This window comes from Neolamprologus multifasciatus, chromosome 12, assembly GCF_963576455.1.
Source record: "Neolamprologus multifasciatus chromosome 12, fNeoMul1.2, whole genome shotgun sequence".
Taxonomy (NCBI): domain Eukaryota; kingdom Metazoa; phylum Chordata; class Actinopteri; order Cichliformes; family Cichlidae; genus Neolamprologus; species Neolamprologus multifasciatus.
Window position 1 is genome coordinate 5,438,869 of NC_140450.1, and position 16,877 is coordinate 5,455,745.

The window sequence follows — 16,877 nt, forward strand, 5'->3', positions numbered from 1 at the left end:
TGAGTGAGTTCACGTGAAAGGGGCGGTGTTAAGAGGATTTGACCAATCGCAAACTGGCAGGAGAGCAACTGATCCTATGAAAAAGGAGCTAATTATAATATGTCACAATCTGCGGGAGAATAGCGGACCCAAATGCAGACACTTGGAACGAAACTATAATTTAACAAAAGGCGAGTTGTTTGTTTGTGGCTGGATAAAGGTACAAAACAAAAGGCAGACGCACACTGAGGAAAAACTAACTAGAACTAAATGCTAAATACAATACACAAAGAAGACAAACCTAGAACATGATAAAAACCTGAACATGGAAAAACCTGGAAACATGACGAGAACTCAACACACAACCTGACACTGGACAAAGGAAGACACGGGACTTAAATACACACAGGAGGTGATCAGGGGAAGTGGAAACACCTGGAGAATCAGCTGACTGGAATGAACATAATGAACCATAACAGGGCAACCTAGGCAAAATAGAAACGAGCTTAGATAACTAAATGAGACTTAAACATAAACAATGAATATCAAAGTATAAGAAAACTCAAAACCCTGGGTCAAATGACCCACAACTGTGCCATAATATTTGAATATTAATGTGTAAGTTCACAGATTTATCAGTATCACATCATTAAGACACAAGATAATCTGATTGATTATAATTCTTATTACATTAAATGAGAGTTTAGATATATATGTGTGAGGCACAGCTGTCGTGGTGGTGTTTAACGATCTGAGAGAAATAACTAAATAAATAGAATTTAAATGCAGGCTTAATCTGCATGCAAATATGATATGAAGTAAACAAGTAAAAACAGGTGGGAGTCAAGGACAAGGAGACATGTAACGGTGCAGTTCATTCATTCCCAGTTCACATCTTGCTATGATATAGCAACGCAAACAAGCCCAGTAAAGCCTTTCTTTTCAGTTTCAAGTCTTCTGTTATAGCCATTTAAAGATATTAACTCTTCCTAAGATGAAGAAGATTATTTTGGCTGCTCCTGTATTCACAAAAGATGATTTGCAGACTATTCTTTGTGGCAGTTGCCCTTCGTGACACAATTTTATTGGAGGTTATGTATAGGAATTTCAGGAGCGGGATCACGCCTCCAAACACATATATAGGTTCCCCCAGTTCTGCAAGCTGTTCATTCTTGTTTACGTGCCCCACCGTCCCTCCCTCCTTGTTCTCAATTCTTTAACTTCTTCCTTTCTATTTAGTACATGGGGATCTGTCAGGCCCAGGAGCCGTCACCAGTCCCCTTCTGGCCTTCCCCAAACCGCAGCTCAATTCATGTCAGAGCATTCACTTTACCTTCTAAAACACTGTCAAACCTAAAATGAAGACGTGGGCCCAGCTAGTGAACAGGAGTTTGGGTCTCCTCCTGAGTTTTAACAGGCACTTGTTAGGTAAATGTGTAAAGCACTACACTACGGGCAGTGTTGGGAAGGTTACTTTTAAAATGTATTCCATTACAGATTACAAAATACATGCCCCAAAATGTATTCTGTAATGTATTCTGTTACGTTACTCGATGAGAGTAACATATTCTGAATACTTTGGATTACTTAATACATTATCATGCTGTTTACAACTACATGAATGTACTATTGCTGTGATTTATTACTGTTACTGAAGGTTGGCTCCGAACCGTAGTAAAGGACCTCTGGCTAATACGTCGGGTTCCGTGTCGGGCTCGTAGCCGAAAAATAGCTTTACTTTGTTGTCTGGGTCAACTTTGCTAGCGAGAGACAGAGAGAGGCGTTGAAAGGCTGCTCCAACGGAACTTATTGTTTTTGGAGGAAAACACGAACACGGCGTACAGTCGAGTCTTAGAGCTATACCTGTAGCATTCTGCCTATTAGCTTAGCACAACAACAAAAAGCCGCTCTCTCACCCAGGAAACGCGCAGAGAGAGAGCGTCACCCTGTAACCATGGCAACCGTAACGCTGCCGCCTGGAACAACAGAACGTAGCTGTCAAACAAAACCCAAACAGTCCTGACCCGCCACAATATGAAACAGGGAAGTACCGCCGTGTAATCCATTTATTTCAACAAAGTAACTGTATTCTAAATACCACCTTTTTAAACGGTAACTGTAACGGAATACAGTTACTCATATTTTGTATTTTAAATACGTAACGGCGGTACATGTATTCCGTTACTCCCCAACACTGACTACGGGACCAACAGACTAACCTTTCTTAAAGATGTGCGATTGCCCCAGTCTAACTGAGGCTTTGGAGATATTTACAACAAACTACCATCCTCTGAACTGGCACGATAACGAAAAGTAGCCAGTCCTAGTTGTGTTTTAAGAAAAAGAAATCTTCAAGTCAGACAAGTCTTGTTGTGACTATGTGTTAAAATGTCCCCACAGATTTCTGTCTACAGTTTGTTACTCAAATAAAAGCTGAGATTTGGCAAATTAATGTTGTATCCATTCCTGTAAAGAAAAATATCCAAAGTGCAAAAGTTAAACATGAGAGAGGTGAAATGTTTGAACTGTTATTTAATTGAAATACATGTCAGTACCATTAGGTTTTCAGTTTATTATCAACAGTACACAAACTCCATATTTAGTTTTGTACAAAGAGGTATCGGCAATATAAAAACACAGTACACATTAGTTAGACATACACGTACACGTCTTCTGAATACATTTCACCCATACTTCAAGTTTCAGGGATCTCTCTGTCTGTGTTCGGATCAACTCTCTCCTCCTCTGTCGCGCACACAGACCAGAGCTGGTATCAGTTGACCTGATGAATAACCATAGACTGGCATCAGGAGCGTCACGCTAAATGAAAAATGCTCTATCACTAATAAATATGCTTCCATATCCTGCAGGCACGCCGGTGTGGCGTCAAAAGGCAGGAGACGGAATGGAAATATAAGCTATATATATATTTATATATATTTAATTTTTTTTTTACTTCCTGTTTGGCCATACCAGACGCTAAAACTGAAACACATTTAAATAATATTTCATAAACAGTATCTGTTTTAAATATTCTACTCATGCAATATCTTCAGTTGAGAAATAATTTAATAGAGCTCTTCCTTGCAGCGACAACAGGAGCATGCTGCTAACTGGTGATAGAGGTTTGTGAGACCTCTTTACTGTCTCCAACTCCGCATGTTGTTTAGCGCAAATTTTCTAAAGGAACTGAAATGATGGACCCATAAATATTCAGTAACAACTGGTACAACAGGGTCTGCAGGGTTAAATATAAAGAAAATAAGAAGAAATATGATAATAAGGGAGAGGCATGCTCTGCTTTATTTTCCCCGAGGGGCTGATAAATGATAAATGTGCCAAAAACTGCGCTTCCTTGGTTCACTACTAGAGGCTGGGTCAAAAAGTGAGTGAGCTCAGGAGCAAATTTAGAGGGCGCACAGCTCTGACTGTGAGAACAGAGGCTCCACTCACCTGCTGTTTGTACCTGCTGTTACTGAGATGCTGCCACAAGGGTCTTTATAAGATACGTGAGGATTATTTTGAAATATTACTCATGCAAAGCTACTCTGGTAGAATCTAAAAAATACAAATATTGACTGGAAAAGAGCAGAAAGGAACTATTTAATATTTGATCATGCATTGTGTCGGAAATCCTCTCAAAACAAGAAGAAACTAAAATCTTTTTGTAGCAGTGAAGCAGAATAAAAGAGACGTTTGTTTACTCGTCCTCATTAATTTCAAAGTGCCTCCCAAAGTGCACATTTCTTTTGTCTAATTTTGTGTGAGAACACTGCAGCTGATGTTGTAACATCAACAGGAACTGACAGGACTTCATTTGAGATCATTTAAACTGACCCATCTAAATCCAAGTTATCTGAGGAACTTCGTCTTTTTAAAAAAGCCAGACTGACATTTATCTTTTCCTCATTATTCACAGTAACTGCTGTACAGCTGAATGTATTTCCTCATGCCGGAGTTGAGAGTCGGGGTGGAGAGAGGCCGCGGCATCCTCGACTAGGAGGCTGGAGGTCGAACGGCGCGGCAGGAATGGCAGCAGGCCTTGCTGTAGTACCAGTGACTACACAGGTTGACCTTAAGAGCTAGCAGGCAGTTGGTGGAGGGCCGATCCTGACAGCTCTCATCTGGGAAACAGTCAGACTCACAATTAGTCCTGGAGGCAACTTTCAAACAGCTGTGGAGATTATACTCCACTCTGAGCTGTCTATCTTTCTTCAATACCGCCTCTGCCAAAACTGGCAGACATGAGTAAAAAAAGCAGCTGGCAGTTCACTTATAACGCCTGCAAGACTCATTAGGAACAGTGGTTAGGAGGGAAGTAGCAGATTCTTTTTGTTGTTACCTGGAGGCTCAGTGGGGCACGGCTGCAGAGTGCAGGTCTGTTTGGCCACTGGTTTGGTGAGGGGGTCACAACCTCGGACCAGCTCCCTGCCCTGGTAACACTTCACGTCCCTCATCCGCACACCGATGCCACATGTCTTGGTGCACTGAAGGCACATGAAGCCAGAAACACAGAATTAAACACGTCTGTTTTGCTGTTATCCTAATTTATCTTCATTTTGAGAGCTTATTTCACACTCGAAGACTTTCTGTGGACTCACCTCAGACCAGGGGGTGGTGTACCATTTGAAGCATGGCCTCTCGAAGCAGGTGTTCTCTTCTTCGGGCTTCTCGTTCCCCACACATGCCTCCTCGTCGAAGATCTGGAACTTTCCTCCGCTGATGCCGACGCATTGAACGATCCTCCGTTTCACACCACGACCACAGGTTGTGTTGCACTGCAGTTAAAGGTAAAATCTTTGTAGCATTGTTAACATTAAAAAGGGACTTTGTGCACTTAAAGTTTCTTCGTAAAGCTCTGCAAATATTTCATAAAAACTAATATCCTTAGTTTATTTGTCTTGGGTTTTTTTTTGTTAATAAACAGTCTGAAAAATGCAAAAGTTGCAGTGCAAGTTGGGCCTTTTGTTTTATAGAGGAAATGTTCACCCTGTGAAACAGATCTTCCCTGCATATTCATGAAAATGATATCACTATCTCCAAACATGCTCCTTTCCTTTTTGTTTGAACTGTTACCACTGTGTGAAATATTAAATGCTGTTAGATGGCATTATTTTAAGAAACCCCATGCTTGTAACAATTCTTTGGCTATTCAGTGACAGGAGAGGAAAGTCTTTCAGAGAACAACAATTAAAGAGTCTTTGGGTGAGCACTGACTGTTTAGGGTGTTTCATGAAAAGTCCCAACATTTGCTGTCTTCTTTATGATTACCGTCTGTTGATATCCTGAATGTGGTCTGTAACTGAGTTGGTACATGTGACTGATACATGTCAAAGTAACATCCACCTGAATGGCAGGAAACCAATAACTGTGTCTGGCTGCCTTCCCTTCTGCACTCACACGTACACGTAATGTAAATATCAATCCATTCTCTTCCGCTTATCCTTTTCAGGGTCGTGAGGGGGGTTGGACCTTATTCCAGCTGTCTTAAGGCGAGAGGCACAGTACACCCTGGACAGGTCGCCTGCCGCAGGGCTAACACATAGAGACAGATAACCATTCGCACTCACATTCACACCTATGGGCGATTTAGAGTTCCCAACTAACCTATAGCCACTACTGCATGTCTTTGGACATCTTTAGTGTCTGATTAAATCTGATTAAGGTGACAGACCTGGTCACCCTAATCCAAACTAAAACTAAGCTAAAACCTAACCCTTACAGGCTGCTCCACAAGAGGTAATGATGAGAAAGTTCCATATGCAGCTTTTCAAATGAGTATAGTATTGAAATATAAGATGGCCTGTAAACAAGGTTTCCAAACAGGGAGACCAAAACCCTAAGCTACTGCAGAGGTGACAGGTTCATATCCATTCCTATATTTTTAAAGGAGTAACGCAGGGGGCATCCGGAATTGAACCAGAGACCTTGTGATGCGCAGTCAAATGCTATTCCACTGAGCTACTGCCCATGTCTCACATTTTCCAACAGAAAGCAAATGCAGCACGCATAAGGCAGGGATTATAATCTGTTGCAGACATATGCAGACATCACGGGTGAGGAGTCTCTCTGAGTACACTCAAGTCTGCTCAAAACCACCTGAAAGGCAGATGGATAGCTTGTGCACTGACGAATAGTGTCTCAGTGGACAAATATGAACTATCACAAAAAATGTGCAGGCAAGCTAACATCTGCACATATCCAAGTCACTCAGACCCAAGCAGACCCTAGCATGCTCACTGAACTGTATGCTCTAATGCATGTTAAAACCAGATCCTTAGATCAAGGCTGTTACTGGTTGGTTTAGAATGTAGTAACATTTCTTTAGCAAAAGTTAGAGCGAATTAGAATAAAGCCTTAATTAAACGTTTATAAAGGAACTATATCAAAGGCTTCGTTCACACTGCAGGTCTTAATGCTCAATTCCGATTTTTTGATCAAATCCGATTTTTTTTGTCTGCTCGTTCACACTACAAATAAAATGCGACAGCAAACGCGCTCTAGTGTGAACGCTCAAAGCGGCCCGCATGCGCAAAAGAAGATGTCACACACAACGCGCTCTGTTTAGACCCAGAGCAAACAATATTGTTTGACTGGTGGTCCTTAATATAAAGACTTCAGACTTCACGTTTCCCAATTTTTGCTTTAAGTTATTTTATTATTTACATAATAATGTAAATAACCTAATAATGATCCTTATTGCTGTTTTAGAGGAGCGGTGCTTCAAAGGGTAGTTGCAGATTTCTGTCAGAATCTGCAGATTATACAGTACAAATAAAATGTTTACGTTTCTCCAACGTTGTCTTCCCAGCAGTTTCACCGGATGGCCAGGAAGCGTTCGCGATGTCTTCTCCGGCGCTGATAATCGGCGTCTGTCTTGTGTCAGTGACGTAAAAGACGGATTTAATGCGACTTGACCGTTCAAACAGCAGTCGCTTTCTGAAACATCGGATATGTATCGGATTCAGTACCACATACGAAAGTGACCCAGATCGGATTTGAAAATATCGGATTTGTGCCGTTCACACTGTCACACCATGATCAGATATGGGTTGCATAGGGTCAAAAAAATCGATTTGATGTGCTTTCGCCTGCAGTGTGAACGTAGCCTAAGTGTTTTCATGGGATTAGTCAGTATCCATCCAGAGGAAGCAGCTGCATGATCTTTACTCATAAACTAGTTAGAATCCTCTTGTAAAGCATAAATTTCTTTCCCCTTCTATAACTCTAGGCACTGGGATTTGAACCAGCGACCTCTTAAAGTGCAATCAAATGGGCTCCCATTGAGCTATAACTCCATGTCCCCCCCAAACATGTGTGTCATGCTTTTCTGTGATTACAAAAATCACTTAAAATGTGTGTCAGGTCTGCTCGCAGTAACATCAGACAGTGTGTATCCGGGCCTCACCCTCTCCCAGTCTTGACTCAGCCAGTGCGGAGCGCAGTCTCTGTCTCCACAGGGGTGAATGGCTAAGGGCTTGTTCTCTGCTGAGCACTGGTTCTCGGGAACCACGCGACCCTCCGGAGCCTTACAGTACACATGACGCACCATCTTCCCCTGGCCGCACGACCCCGAGCACTGCAACGAACAAAGGTCACGCCCGATGAGTCATTATCAAGCGGGAGCAATCGAGTTCTCATCACAGTTATCTGCAGCCAAGCTTTGTCGCGCACAGCGTGAAGTCATTTCAGGTCACCTCACATCATGGAAAATAAAAAAATCAGCATGTGAGGCCGTGTTTAGGCAGATGTTAAATAACAACACATGTCAGAGTTTAATATTTACTGCAGTTAAAGTAGTTCATCAACAACACAACAGCAAAACCTCACTATGCTACACTGAGTTTATTATTAAAAACTATATTTGCGATTAAACTTTTAGACCAGGAGTGTGTAGCTCAATAAGCAAGTTTTGTAGCAGCGTGGCTTTATCCACGTCATTTACATTTATGAGACAGGCGTCATTTCAAACCAATTTCCTTCCAGTACAGAATAAACTTGTAAATCTGAAGACATCAGAAATGAAAAGTTACATCTGGTTACATCTGTTCTCAGTTGGCAAATTTATGAAAAATTTTTGGCCTTGTGTCCCTCCCTGGACTTAATTGCCAGCTCAAGATGTCTCTCCAGAGCCAGGGCAATTATAAAGGACCACCTCCATCCTAACCACCACCTCTTCAACATCCTGCCCTCTGGAAAAAGGCTCAGATCCATCAGGTGCAAAACCAACAGACTAAAGAACAGCTTCTTCCTGTGAGCTGTCAGAACTCTTAATGCAAACTAAGAGTGTGTAAAGACTTCCCCAACACATCCACCCTGACACTGCTGTTGATCATCTATGTGCAATATCTCAGTCTTTCCATGTTCTGTGCAATATTTTTGGCTCATGTGCAATTATGTTGGTCCCAGTCTGTTTCAATGTTTCCTACACATACACCATGTATATAGTTCCACTCACATATGTATACATATACACTGTTTTTTATTTTATTCTATTTATTTAATTATTTATTTATTTTCCGCCTTCGTTGTATATTCGTTTCTCTTCTTCTTACTTTGTGCAAGAAACTGCACAATGACAATAAAAAGCTCTAAGTCTAAGAATTGTGATTTTTGTGTGTCAAAGTGACAGCTCTTTAGTCTTCTGTGTTTTTCCAAGTCGGAGGCTGCGGTTGTAAATTAGTCCCGCGATTTTCCAGACTTTCACTTTGAATGGAACATCGGCAACTACACCTCGTGTCCGTAACACAATAAAAGCAATAAATTCACACCGTGGCACTTAAAAGACGGCTGGGACAGACGAGCTGTTTTTCCAACAACCATGAAAATGATGGAGGAATGTTAGACGCAGGGAAAATCATTTAAAATAAAAGAAATAGAACGTTTAACTTAGACACGGATTGTAACATTAAAACATAAATTAAGTGTCTTTCCTTTTTTTTCACTGTCTGAGATTCCAGCAGGGACGAGAGATAAAATATGCAGATATGGTAAGATTTTAACTTCTCATCACTCGTGTTCACTGACGCAGGTTTGTGTAAAGTAGAAACACTCACGGGTCCCCACTCGGACACGGTCCAGTGGCGTTCGCAGGGAGGACCGGTGCAGTTTTTGACGTTCGGCGGTTTGGTCAACGGGTCACATGGTCTGGTCTCATCGGAGCAGCGCACATCGCGGGTTACCTGAGCTTTGCGGCCACATTTAGCGGGACACTGCAATGAGGAAAGAGTCGTTGTCATGAAGAAAATGAAGCACGTTGATTGGTAGAAATGCATTAATTACATTATATTCTTTATTGTTTATCTTTGCTTTGAATAAATATCTTGAAAAGACTTTTAGTATACTTAAAATGTATGGGTGGCCTAGGCATCACTTTTAAAGCTTTTTCCTCAAAAATGCACAAAACCACCCCAAAAACATGTTTATTACATTTTCCTAACCGTTTACTGTTCATATGTAATGTAAAAGAATGAATGAATGACTGTGAAATAACCCAAAAAGTACAAAACTATTAGAAAAACATTGCAGACCTTCAACAAAGATACATGGGCAACAACTGATCTGTAATTAAACGGTCATGTCTGCATTGATCCACAAAGAAAAAAACCCATCAGCATGCGTACCCGACATTTCTGTCATTCTCTCTCTGTGTCATACAACCTCTAACAATCTAACAGAGTCACATTTAGGGTTTTTGGTGTCTGTTAAGTGTTTCTGGAGAATCCATCAGTGACCACAATCTGACCACAAGACTGTAGCACACAGCTGCAGCACTCAAAGCTTGACAAGAGAAAGACAGAGACATCTGCACTGCAAGAAAACACAAATCCTGCAGAGTGCCGGGGAATGTTTGCACAGAAATCAAATGCAAAAATCCAAACAAACAAAAAAATATGCAAAGTAAAGATACTCTGTATGTTTTAAAGGGACAGTTCACCTCAAAAGTACATGTCTTTCTTCAGCTTGTAGTGCTATTTATTCAGCTACATCTACTCAACACACAGAAAAGTAAATCAGATTGTTTTAGTATGTTAGTACAAGCTCACATTCCTGGTTTATCATACCTCCATCCACTCGGCCACCTCCCACTGTGGGCCGCACGCGGGGCTCTTGCAGGGTCTTCTCTCCACGGGTCTCTCCAGGTCAGCCATGGTGCAGAGGTCACTGTAGACCGAGCTGTCCAAACCCGGCGAGAGCATCTTCCAGCAGCGCACCTGACGAAACTGGAAACCTTCCCCGCAGGTCCTGGAGCACTCGCTCCAACTGCTCGCCTCCCACCTGAAAGACCGCGTTTGTCCATAATTACCAGAGGAAAAGAAGCAGCCACAGTAATGATCTGTTTATTAAAAGGGGATCGCACCTGGGCTGACATTCTCGGCCAATGCAGAAGTCATGGACCGGCTCTGGTCTGGTCAGAGCGTCGCAATACATATCGTGTACTTCCACGCCATCGTAACGAACACATGTGACAAAGGACCTGGAGACTCCTGGATTGTAGGCAGAGTGAACTGATTTATGCAACGCATTTTATATACAAGGGGGAAAAAGCACAGTGCAGACAGAGTATCAAAGTTCTTTTGAAGTGCATTGGATTTCTGTATATTAGTACAATTCCTGTTTTGTCTTGAAGCTAAAAGTCCAGTGGAAATCAAAGTGACCACTAGTTCAGATGAAGTCAAGCTCAGCAGGAATCTCAGTAGATCAGCTTATCCTAAACTGATGGCTTAGGTCACAGGTGTCGAACTCCAGGCCTCGAGGGCCAGTGTCCTGCATGTTTTAGATGTGTCCTTGATCCAACACAGCTGATTTAAATGGCTAAATTATCACCTCAACATGTCTTGAAGTTCTCCAGAAGCCTGTTAATGAACTAATAATTTGATTCAGGTGTGTTGAAATAGGGTGATATCTAAAACCTGCGGGACACTGGCCCTCGAGGCCTGGAGTTCGACACCCCTGGCTTAGGTGTTAGCTGTCTGCTAAAAATCTCTATACTGCATGCTATCTGAGATGCTTTCGCCCCCTTCACGGTTTTTACAGGTAAAGTTGCTGTGCTGCTTTCCAGAATTGGAAACAATTATTCATTCATAACAGTTATTCATTAAAAAACAGAGAAAAAACATGAAACATAAAAGTAAGAGCGGGAGAGGAGATGGGTGGCAATGCAAACCATCTTGCACATGTGCAGCTCCTGTGGACTGGCTAAAACTGGTATATGTTCAAACTGGATGCATAGATAGTACAGCTATCAGCTCACGTGGGCCGACACAGAGATCACCAAATTTGCAGGAATTGGAGTGGAGCTTGAATTTTTGCCCTGGCACAAATTACGTTAATAATAACTTGTTAAATCTATCTTCATTTTAAACATCAGACTAGATTAGAAATCAGAAGTTTAAACTTTTTTATCAGAGGTGTTCAGCCTGATTTGCATACAGAAGTCTAGACCTCCGATTTAAGCAGCTGATGGCAGGCACCTCAATTGCTGGAAACACAATACAATACCAGAATGCATTGCATGTCTTACATCACAGGTGTCAAACTCCAGGCCTCGAGGGCCGGTGTCCTGCAGGTTTTAGATGTGTCCTTGATCCAACACAGGTGATTTAAATGGCTAAATGACCTCCTCAACATGTCTTGAAGTTCTCCAGAGGCCTGCTAATGAACTGATCACTTGATTCAGGCGTGCTGACCCACGGTGAGATCTAAAACCTGCAGGACACCGGCCCTCGAGGCCTGGAGTTCGACACCCCTGTCTTACATAGACAATGGGAAAATTACAAATTAGTCAGTTCGCTGCACTGCAAATGCACAGAAAGTTGCTGCACCACACAAGCTCTGTCAGGTTTCAAGAGTCAAAGGTGTTACAGGGACATGTCAGGTCTGGGATCTGATATCACACTCTCACTGAACATGGATGTTTTATGTGCGCTTTGAGTGTTTGCATACCTATGGAGCAGGTCATGCTGCACGGCTCCTGTGATGAAAGTTTCCAGCGGTACAAGTCAGCAGGACTCAGCTTCAGGTTCTTCTGGTAGAGCCGCTGATTCCCCCTGTCACGCACAAAGGACGCAGGTCAGTCGTGTGTGTTTGAGTATACAACTGCAGCATGCTATGCAGATGCAGTTCCTATGAATCCTCAACCTGCAGATATCAAGTTTTCAGTTTTCAGGGCAACGTTTTAAGAGCACGTCTTCAAACAATTTGAATGAAATATCCTTTTCAGGACTTTTAAGAATACCCAGGAGTAAACACACAAACACCCACGCAGAGGCAGGCTGTCTCCAAGGCCTCAGACAAGCACAGCGTGACAGCTGATTCACAGCCCGCATCCCGGCAGACGCACTTTGTTTTTTCACCACGTCACATAAAAGTCAAGCACACATTCCTGTCATAACACGGTCGTTCCCTCGTTCCCAGACATTTATCTGAAAATCGGAGACACGTTGAGTTATACCTCACCGGCATCCCTCCATGTAAGTCGGACCAAATCCTATCCATCATTTTCTCACCAGAAGTGATGGCAGCCTGACAGCGGAACACGTTCCCCTCTGCATCATATTTCTCACTTTTCTTGCAAATACCTTGAATTATTTGTTTCTAAGCACGGCTGCATTTCCCACCTCCTCCACCTTCCTCCCCTCTGTGTTGCTCTGCTCCGCTCGTTTCCTCTCCTGTCTCTGTCTCCCTGAGGAAAGGGCGTGTCACTGTATGTTTTATAGCTGCTGGCTGCAGAACGGGTGAAGCCAACATGAATTATAAATATGACGAATGCAAAACCTGCCAAGTCTACCTGTCGGCCTGTCCTGCAGCATATATCTGCCTGACTGCTGTGCTGACCGTATATCTACTTGTCTGTCTGCATTGCTTCCTTGTACAGTACTGGTCCACCTGCTTTTCTGCCAATTGGTCTACCTGTCTGACTGATTTACTGCCTGCACTGTTTATCTACGTGTCTTCCTGCTTTGCTGCTTGTCAGTTAACCTGGCTGTTTTTTCTTGCAACCAGTACAGTGTATATTGTCTCATCTAACGGCCTAGCTACATGCACATGTGCCTGATTACCTGTCTAAGTGGCCGTCTGTCTTTCTACCTGCGTTGCACTCTCACTTTGAACCTTTTCTTGCCATCAGTCTTGTCTCAATGTGACACTCTGTGTCTCTGCCTGGACATCTCTTTAAAAGCGCCCATTTCTCTCAGCCTGCTTCTCTTAAGCCTGCAGCCAGAATCAAGTCCAGAGGTTTGACAGTGTGTGTAAAGCCTGGACAGTCTGAACACTTTCAGTCCAGACTTCATCCGATTTGAGATGAAATGTCTTTATGTGAGCCCAAACCTGTGAACAACGGGCTTCTGCTCTGCATCATCTTAAAACTCGTATGCGATGCTGATGTCCTTTATGCTCTTTTTACATTACCTGGTTCTGTTGGAGCGGTTGGAAGTCCTCCCGCCGCTCGGCACCGTCCTGTTCTGGCTGTCTCCGCTGTCGTTGCGTTTCTGGCCCAGAGTAAACTCGAGTGTATCGTTTAGATCATCTCGCTCCAGGCTGCTCAGGCCCACTTCTGCTGGTCCCACCTCAGAAGAGAACAAACTGTCTCCCTCGGTCAGCAGCTGGTTGGTCGAAATGTTGATAAGTAACTCATCTGCACCAATTCGGCCGTCCATCAGGACCCTCCAGATGAGGTTTGGGGAATCGGGTGGTGTATCCAGGCCCCCGCCATCAGTAACAGGTTTGGCAGTGCTGTCTATTTGGCTGCTGTTACCTTCACAGAAAGTCAACAAATTCAGCTCTGCTTATGATGGAAGTCATTACAAGTTATCTGAATAAAGCATTTCATAAAAGTATATTTTAAAAAAAACAGCAAACACTAAAATTACCAACAAAAACAAGGCTGAAAACGTGTAAGGGTGTCAAACATAAGTCCCGGGGCCCAAAATTGGGACCAGAAAGCTTCTAATCCAGCCCATTGGATTGCTTTGGAAAATGTGAGAAAGGACATGCTCTTTGGACTTTAAACTGTATTTTTCTATTTATTTTTGTAGGTATTTTTATTTTTATTTTTACTTTTATAGCTTTTCCTAAAAGCTAATGATAAAGACCTGAACCATGGCCACCATGTATGTCTGTGCTTTACCCTGTTACTAGTTACAGAGAGCTGTGCCGGCAGATTTCTTTTATTTACTAAAGCAGAATCTTTTAACATGTAGGGAAAGTGAGACATACTATTTAAAATTTCACTTCTTTGTCTTACATTGAGATATGTCACTGAGTAAACATGGTTACATTTCTGTATACTGACAAGAAGGCGAGTTCAGCCCACATAAGATCAAAGTGTGCTGCTGTAACAAATGGCCGTTTGAGTAGCTGTAGCTCAGGCAGCTGTTCATCTGCTAATGGGAAGGTTGGAGTTTTGATCCCTGGCTGCTCCAGTCTACATGCCAAATATCCATGGATAAGATGCTAACCCAAAGTTGCTCTCTGGCACACCCACCAGAGTACGAATGTGTGTGAATGAATGTGTGTAAAGTTTAGATGATCGAGATTTTGTTTTTGAGTTATGTTTCATGTACTTTCATCATATATAATTTTATTACTGAAATTTTTTGCACTGGCTGAAAGGCCTTGCACCTACGCTAAATGTTCTTAGCTTCCAAATGCTAATTAAGCTACTTTTGTAAAAACATGTTATAGCAGTCAAGAAGAAGTATATCGCCGTGCGGGAGTAGAGCCGCTCCATGTCCAAGTCACCAAGCGTCGGTTCAGATTTGCCGGTCACATCCTTCAGCTACCGGACCTGAGACCTGCCCGTGTCGCGGTTCTGTGGAACCCGAAGAATGGAAAGAGACGGCGAGGAAGACCTAAAATAACATGGAGGAGGACTTTCCTTGAAGATTTACGTTCAGTCGAACTGTCATGGGATGAAGCAACAACTGCCGCGATAGACCGAGTTTGATGGCGTTCTCTTGTCAGCGCGGGAGGATCTAAGTCTAAGTAATAGCAGTCGAAGCCCAAAGACTTTTCGCAAAGTCTGAAATACAATTGTATTAAAATAACAGTACCAACACTTGCTTCTCCTGAATAAGAGGTACAGAGACAACCTATTATTAGATGATTTCTGTACTGCCTCACATGTACAAGCAGTGTATTTAAAATCCTGAATGACTTTGTAAAAACTCTGTGAGTAAAAACAGAGAGTGAAAACACGAACGAGCTGTTTCAGTCAGAGCGCAGCATCTTTTCCGTAGTATGATGTCGACTGGAGTAAAAAGTGTACGGCGAGCCTTTCACCACCACTGCCTCTCCCTGAAGCAGTGGTGTAATGGCCTCAGCAGTCAGCTGAATGAGCTGAGAGCCCTCAGGAAGTGCCATTACTGCTCATGTTTGTGATGCCGCCTTTCTTAAAGAAGAAGAAACGCCACAAAACTCTGAATTTTTCATCTGCTGCTGATTCTTTTTATCTGGCTGTATCATGAATAATACAGAGTTGCAAAGGGCCATCTTACACACATCCAGAATAAGGCAGTAAGATGGGGGGTGGTGTTTAAAATCTGACCTATGTGCTGCCTGGCTTGGGATCCATCGTCTGTCTTACAATCATATTATATCAGAACTTATTTTTATATTGCTTTATATGCCCTGAGCTACACTTGCAGGAGATATAAAGGTAAAGGAAATTTTTCTCTAAAAATGTATTAGTGTAATAGTTTATAGAGAACTTGTCACATAATCTCTACCTGTAAACTTTGGGGCAGCTACTCCATCTTCACAGTCGATGGCTGCTGTCTCCTCATACACCTCGTTGGTCTCTTTGCCCTTCTGCCCATCTGTACCTTCGGTCTCCACCTGGCCCCCAGGAGCCACCTGGTCACAGACGCTGCCATTGGGGGTCAGTAGACCGCTCACTTCTACAGACACCTCTCCGGCTGAGGTGTCTGACCCGGTGTAGACAGGAGGAGGAGGAACGGGTGGCAGGGAGTCTCGGAGGACTGTGTATTCGTAGGTGATGTAAGGTGTGCGGCCATTTTGGTTCCACACCTGTCAGATGAGGAGAGTAAATCGAAGATGTTTATGGAGTCACAAAACAAAAACTATAATTAGACCAACTCAAGGTGGTCTCACAGATAGACTCGAACATTCAGACAGAAAATGTTCGGCTTAATTCATTTTTTATATAACTGTTGCCTCAAGGATGAATGTGTTGGCAGTCTCCCCTGCTACGTGAAAAAAAACATGCCGTCAGTCTGAATTAGCGGGACGTTTAGCCCATAGCTAGCTAATAAAAACAGGCCATTACAGCAAATATCCCTACATTTCTACCATATAAAGGCTTTTGTGAAATATTGTGTAACGATTTTTAATGAGGAATTAATTTGTGATATGTGAAGTCAGCACATACAGTCATATGAACAAGAAAGTTTTCACATGTTCTCAGTTTTCAGTTTGATCCGACTGTTTGTGCAGCTTTTCGGCTGTCCAGCATCTCTCTGCATTGCTATCTCCTCGGTCCCAGCGACCTCCCAAGAGCCTAATTAGCTGATCAACCCAAGCTGCTCTGCCAGCCTCCTGACACCCCCTGAACACACTGCACCACGACTCCTGTGCAGCAGAACTGCAGACCCCACCTCCACCACAACAACATTGGTTCATTATGTTTTGTGTGTGATTGTCTATGCTCAGCTCTCTCAAGGTCCCGTCAAAGACACGAGGTCTGTACTGGGCCATTGTGAAACATTGATTCTTTTCTTTTTCAGCCGTTCTGTTGTAGACTTGGTGTTGTACATGAGATCATTGTTATGCTGCACGACCTAGTTTTGGCTTTAGCTGTTGGCAGTGTTGGGAAGGTTACTTTTAAAATGTATTCCATTACAGAATACAGAATACATGCCCCAAAATGTATTCTGTAA

At 42.8% G+C, this 16,877-nt stretch overlaps 1 protein-coding gene across 2 annotated transcripts in view; it reads right to left on the bottom strand.

Annotated features, from left to right (window-relative positions):
• Positions 1–1,648: 1,648 nt before the first annotated feature.
• LOC146506250 (ADAMTS-like protein 2) overlaps positions 1,649–16,877 on the bottom strand; it is a 40,727-nt gene continuing 25,498 nt past the window's right edge. For both annotated transcript variants that reach the window (XM_085178927.1, XM_085178928.1), the window contains 10 exons: positions 15,708–16,008; positions 13,390–13,735; positions 11,926–12,029; positions 10,340–10,466; positions 10,044–10,257; positions 9,036–9,191; positions 7,388–7,558; positions 4,581–4,757; positions 4,322–4,466; positions 1,649–4,103 (listed from right to left, as the gene is read on the bottom strand). In XM_085178927.1, coding sequence (XP_085035053.1) covers positions 3,976–4,103; positions 4,322–4,466; positions 4,581–4,757; positions 7,388–7,558; positions 9,036–9,191; positions 10,044–10,257; positions 10,340–10,466; positions 11,926–12,029; positions 13,390–13,735; positions 15,708–16,008 — 1,869 coding nt within the window. In that variant the 3' untranslated portion in view covers positions 1,649–3,975. The remainder of the gene's footprint in view (positions 4,104–4,321; positions 4,467–4,580; positions 4,758–7,387; positions 7,559–9,035; positions 9,192–10,043; positions 10,258–10,339; positions 10,467–11,925; positions 12,030–13,389; positions 13,736–15,707; positions 16,009–16,877) is intronic.